Raw genomic sequence first — 6,266 nt, 5'->3', positions numbered from 1 at the left:
ACTATTCACAAGCGGATATTCAACTTCAATTTTCTCTCAATACGTAAGTTAAAATATATTCATGTGGGATCTTATTTAATTCGTCTTTAAGAGTACATTAAAAATATCTAACTTTTATAATTTTTGCAAATACGTAGCTAAAGATATTTACCGCTTAAAAGTCGCGTTGGCAAACGTGATAAAACAAACATGTAAAGTGGAGTTAAATAGAGGGAGTAAGATAGATGTGAAACAGTTTATGTGGTTATTTTATTTGTGTCTTTTGGTTTTAATTTTATTATTTCTGATATGTTTTACAATAGTTTAGTGTGAGATCATTTTTTGCGACTAACTTTCGTTAAAACAAAAGTGCACGTTACCTAAATACTAGTATCGTACTATCGTGATTCTTGCACTGTTTATTGTGGGTGAAACTTGGAAAGTTCTTTCGAAAGTAATGAATAAATAAATTGTTCAATGCTTGCATGTTTTCTTAGAAGGAAAATGAAACCTAACTTTATAAGCTTAGCTCATTTTTCCAAACCACTCATAGAAGTTTTCCTGCCTCGTTGATTCACCTGCTCTTAGCTTCTATTATTTGCTTGTTCCTTGTTACGGTACGTTAAGATCATTAATATCCCGTGTGTATCAATACATATCGTATTACTCCGTATTATTTATTCATTATCGACGTGGGACTGCTCGATGATTTCGTTATAATATTATTGACAGCTCACATAGCATAATGTTTTGATCTGATTGTGTGTGAGCAATAATTGTTATAACTTAGAAATAACTGTATTTAACAAGTCACTACAAATAAAATAAACACAACCACCTTAATTATTTTATGTTCTCAACCCCTCCCATCACATACTGGCCCAACATATGCAGCTCATAAGTCGTGATACTCGTGCATTGTATAATTAATTTACTTTTGTTTTGATATCGATATCTGGTGAAAGCGATCATGTTCTGCTATAATAATGTGATCAAATAATAATAATATCAACCATTTGTTTACCTTTGATTAAAATACCTTTTATAATGAATATTAAAGGTAACTCAATGATTTTGTATATATAAACATACATGTATTAATCCATGAGCTACAATCCCCATTAGTGTTTAGCTTAATCATAAGCCCATTGTTGTGTCTAATTGTACGCGTAGTAGATTTGTTTTGAGAAACCATCTAACCATTGAAATGGAGGTAGATGCAGTTCCATCCTTGAGTAACAGCCAGAGGAGGAAGCTTACTACTATTCTTAGCATCGATGGTGGTGGCGTTCGGGGCATCATACCTGCTATCATTCTTGCTTTTCTTGAGGAACAACTTCAGGTACTTCACCATTTCTCCCCTCAAAAAAGAAAAACTACACTTTTTACTTGTGTGCGTTTTGGTTCATAATGAGGCGTATTGCGTATATATCAGCGTCTTGGTTCATTACACGTACGTAAGGGAGTTTGCTGTCTTTTGTTATTTAAGCTTTTCAATATGATGATTTATGTTAGCAGACCATAAAACCACAGTGTGTCTAAGACTTTGTTGTTGGTGTGACGTCTATAAATGTAGGAATTGGATGGTGAAGAAGTACGACTGGCAGATTACTTTGATGTGATAGCAGGAACAAGCACCGGAGGCTTGATAACTTCAATGTTGACGGCACCAAATCAGAATAATCGTCCTCTGTACGATGCCAAAGATCTCCTTCCTTTCTACTTGGAGAGTTCTCCTAAGTCATTTCCGCAGGACGGGTATGAACTACGACCTAACATTAGTTTTGTTTTTTTACAAAATCATCGATTCAGAAACGTCATATTGGACTTCAACTTTCAAGGGAAGACAAGTATATATAATTTGCTTTAGAAGTCATGCTCCCTCACTTTTAATCATAAAACTCCGTAATGATCTATGAATGATATCAGTTTCTTTTCTTAGATTTTATGAAGTTCAACTTGATGTGTCGCTGTTTATCCAAGAAAATATGAATTTCTTAGATTGCTCCTTATACTGGCAGTGTTTCTTTTCATCGTAAAATATATACTAGTCATTCAATGAAATCCTCAATTCAATTTTCATTCTCAGTAGTCCAACCTCCTTACCCCCCTCTTATTGCAGGAGCCCTTTAGGAGGTAATAGGGTAATGCTGCTATTGTTTGTCCATTTTCATCCACAATAATTATCCATCATGTTATTACTCCAAAAAGATATTGTATTGTTTTACTACCACGCTCTCACATACAATATATAGGCCCACTAAAATGATGTCATTTCATTTTCCTATTATAGATTTTGAGGCGTGCGTTCACCCATGGACGGTTCGAAAGGATGATTCATGTCAGCCGACGCCAAATCATTTTGGGATTAAGGCTCTGATGGTGTTGTTGTTGTTGTTGTTGTTGTTGTATTATAGCTTGACTAGACCTGGCAAACGGGTCAGTCGGGTTTGGGTCTGGTTATTTCGGGTTTGTTGATCCGGTCAAGCGGGTCGGGTTATTTCGGATTGAGCCATTTTCGGGTCAATGAGTATGAGAGAAAGAGTCATTTCAAGAGTCTTTTTGGGTCAACTAGAGTTATATTTTGTCGGGTCATTTTCGGGTTGGGCGGTATCGGATCAGGTCATTTCGGGTTGGGTGGTTTCGAATCAGGTCATTTCGGGTCGAGTCTATTAAGGGTCAAGAAAGCTCGGTCATTTTTCGGCCGGGTCGGGTCACTTCGGGTTCGGGTGTTATTCGGGTTCTGTAGTTCGGGTCAATCTGGCCAGGTCGATTTTGCTAGGACGCATACAGAACTGCTTATAATTTGTCCAACGTGCAGGGGACTATGCGGTCAACTAGCAAGTTTTGTGAAATCTATGATGGGGCCAAAGTACAATGGAAGATATCACCATGAAACGCAGAAGCAAATGTATAAAGAGACTAGGCTAAACCAGACACTTACTAATGTCGTCATTCCAACTTTCGACATTAAGCTGCTTCAACCAGTCATATTTTCTTCTTACAGGGTTAGCATCTAATTTTTTAGCAGTAATGTATGATTGAGTTTTTACATGTATGTGATGATGTATGCAGTATGTCACAGGGATTGACGAGCTTATTATGACATTTAAGATTCAATCACCAACACACACTTGATGATTCTTTGATTGAATCATTGAAGAGGTTTTGTACGAGATAAACCTTATCTACCTCACTAAGACACTAACTCCCAATTCGTTATCGACCATCTTACAGTCTTGCTGAATTTTGCGCTTTTTTTATTTATTTATTTCGTCAACAGTTAACATGTGGAATGACTACTATCCCTGTCAATGTCATCTAAATTTAAAGTATCCATTTGAGCGTATGACCATCTAATTTAAGTATTAAACCTTTAAATGTGAATCTAACTAATTTTTCATTTGCTTTCCTAAAAACTTAAGTAAAATAGTATGAATTTAAAAAATATATTACATATTTTTCCGTGGTGAAAAATGCATAGTATTGACTGCAAATTTGGGCGTTATGCAGATTGCAAGCAACCCCTCTCTGGATGCAAAACTATCTGATATATGTTTAGGCACTTCAGCTGCACCGACTATTCTGCCTTCTCATTACTTCGAAAACACATATGGAGATGGAAAGACTCGAGAATTCCACCTTATTGATGGCGGAGTTGTTGCTAATAATCCGGTAAGTATGGAGTTTCAGCGTTCTTAACGTTTGTTCTAGGACAATTTGAACCTGGTATTGAATTCCGTTTTCCTACAGCATAAGCACAACGACAAATAATATAGTTGAGGATTGATCATAAGAATACCAAGTTAGAATTTTTCTTATTTTAGTCCGAGTGAGATGCGAAGACCAATAATCTATATAACCATGGGCGAAAGATGCAAAGCAAGTATACCCAAGATCACCATCAATTTATTAGGACTAAAAATTTCCTGGTTCATTTTTCCGTAATCAACCACGATGTTCTATTCCAAATAATTGTTTCATCAACTATCTAATCAACGCTTACACACAGTATCAGATGCTAGCAAGTGTCAATTTCATTTATCTGCCAACTCATTCATATTTATTTCATCTTATTTTTGTTCTCTATGGCAGACCTTTATGGCAATAAGTGAAGTGACAAAAGATATAATGAAAGAAGATTCAGATTATGGGAGTATACATGATAAACTGCTGGTTATATCAGTGGGAACAGGATCAGCAAGGAACGACTATAAATTTGACGCTAAGAAAGCAGCAAAGTGGGGTCTGCTTTCTTGGTTAACTGAAGGTGGCTCATGTCCCATAATCAACTATTTCAGCGAGGCTGGGGCTGATATGGTTGATTACCATAACAATGTTCTGTTTCATTCTCATCGTTGCCAAGATAGGTATCTTCGTGTTCAGGTAAGTCCCTAAAATGTGGAATGAATTACAGTGACTCGTTAATTTTTTTCGTTTTTTAATAGTAAACATTGGTTGAAACTTACTCCCCAGAGACGACATTGAGGTAATTTGTCGTTTTGTTAAATGACACAATCAGAAAAGACATTTTTTAAAATCTAACAATGAACTGCAAATTTATTCAACTTTTTGTCATTGTTGTTCGCAAATTTTACAATGATTGTATTTCCTACAGGGGATGGCGGCCCTCCGCTCCCCTCTCCTTACGTCGTCTTAAATATGTCAACTGCCGTCGTATATAAGTATGATAACTGTGGAAATGGAACAGGATGATAGCTTAACAGGAGCAGCAGCATCAGCGGATATATCAACAAAGGAAAACATGGAAAAGCTGGTGAAAATTGGTCAAGAATTGCTTAAAAAACCGGCTTGCAAAATGGACTTGGAGACTGGACTTCTCCAACCAGTACCACATCTTGGCACCTATTCTGATGCTCTTACAAGGTTTCTGTTCTGACAAATTTATACTCTCTATCTCTCCTTGTGTATTTTCTTTCTTTTTAGTTTCAATCCTTCTGTAGACATTTTGCTATCAATTTTACATTTTTCGCGCACACAGGTTTGCGAAACAACTGTCAGATGAAAAGAAATTTCGAAGAGGGGACATCTCGAGCTGATTATGGACGAGCAAAGTAAACTGTTTATGTGGTGCCTGGTCTTTGTGTATTCTAAATTTGTCATTACATACATTTATTCAGTCATTACTCCTAGTGAAATATTGGTGTTAAATAAATGACTTTTTTTTTTACCTATGTGTGGTGTTGTCCATTAAACTTGCCCAATCAGAAAGATTGGATCCGTTTCAGCCATGAGTGTAACCTAAAACTACGGTTAGCGGCAGTGGCGATTCCTTCCTTGTCGGAGTACGCCCATGCTTGCAAAATTTAGTAGACTAAATTTATCTTTGAATTGTTGGGTTGCTGCAAGGCCATTATCTTTTAAGTTTGTGTAAAATTAAACAATGGCAGGTGAAAATGAGTAAAGATTCTCTCCATTTCTCAAAAAGAAATTGAGGTCTATTATTTCTCAACGGTCCGGATTAAATCTGGGCTCGATCGGATGGTTGTAGATTCATTTGGAAATAAAAAGGTAAATAAATGAGATTGGAATCATCATCAATAATATAAAACGTATTTGCTAAATTCCGCACACAAAATTACTATATCCCACACGCTTTTCCCTAATATTCCATAACTACCATTCATCTTAAAAAAAGAAATTGAAAACATTCTCTCTCCCTTTCTCTCTAGAAATCTAACCAATTCGTTAATAGTTCAACAATTATAAATCGTAATTCGCACCTATCACACGTAATTTCTCTATTTCATCAATAATTTTATCAATATTCGTCTATTAACCGATCTAATTAATGTTCTTTTCCAAAAAGGGGGATTTTTTTTATAATTAGGGTTTAAAACTTTGAATTGATGTTGGATTGATTACGAAGAACCTGATTAATTATGAATTTAACAAATATGAGTGACCAAATTTTGTGCGTAACAAGTAATTCGCAAGAGAAAAGTGGGAGACATGTTTGACAAATCTCTAAATTGCAAAACTATGATGAGATAATGCACAATTGTAAATCAGAACCACGAACCAAAATAGCAGACATTAGAGAGATTATCTGCCAGACACGCACGCACGGCCGTTGACCACCATCACCGTCAACCTTCCGCCGGCGACTCTATTCCCCTCTCTCCGCCGTCCGTCAATTCCCAGGCGAGGCATGGTGGTCAATTGGTTTGGGAATTTTTTACTTTTTTTTTTTTATTTGTCTCTTTTTGGTGGGAGGGAGAAATGGGAGGGGTAAACTTGGAATAAAGGGGAAAAATGTGCAGGAT

The 6,266-nt window shown here is 36.2% G+C and overlaps 1 protein-coding gene across 1 annotated transcript; it reads left to right on the top strand.

Moving 5' to 3' along the window:
• Positions 1-818: 818 nt before the first annotated feature.
• Positions 819-5,331, top strand: LOC141623204 (patatin-like protein 5). The gene is made up of 8 exons (XM_074439281.1): positions 819-1,039; positions 1,197-1,321; positions 1,556-1,737; positions 2,801-2,987; positions 3,493-3,654; positions 4,075-4,365; positions 4,691-4,866; positions 4,982-5,331. Exons 1-8 carry the CDS (start codon positions 1,027-1,029, stop codon positions 5,037-5,039), a joined length of 1,194 nt encoding a protein of 397 aa, XP_074295382.1. The 5' UTR covers positions 819-1,026; the 3' UTR covers positions 5,040-5,331.
• Positions 5,332-6,266: the final 935 nt, after the last annotated feature.

This window comes from Silene latifolia, chromosome X (genome assembly GCF_048544455.1).
Source record: "Silene latifolia isolate original U9 population chromosome X, ASM4854445v1, whole genome shotgun sequence".
Classification (NCBI taxonomy): Eukaryota; Viridiplantae; Streptophyta; class Magnoliopsida; order Caryophyllales; family Caryophyllaceae; genus Silene; species Silene latifolia.
The sequence above is the reverse complement of the archived record's forward strand: the minus strand, read 5'-3'. Positions and strand labels throughout refer to the sequence as shown.

Coding starts and splice junctions, on each gene's coding strand:
- LOC141623204 (XM_074439281.1), top strand. Junction 1,322..1,555: donor TTCTTGAGGAACAACTTCAG/GTACTTCACCAT, acceptor CTATAAATGTAG/GAATTGGATGGTGAAGAAGT. Junction 2,988..3,492: donor TCATATTTTCTTCTTACAGG/GTTAGCATCTAA, acceptor GGCGTTATGCAG/ATTGCAAGCAACCCCTCTCT.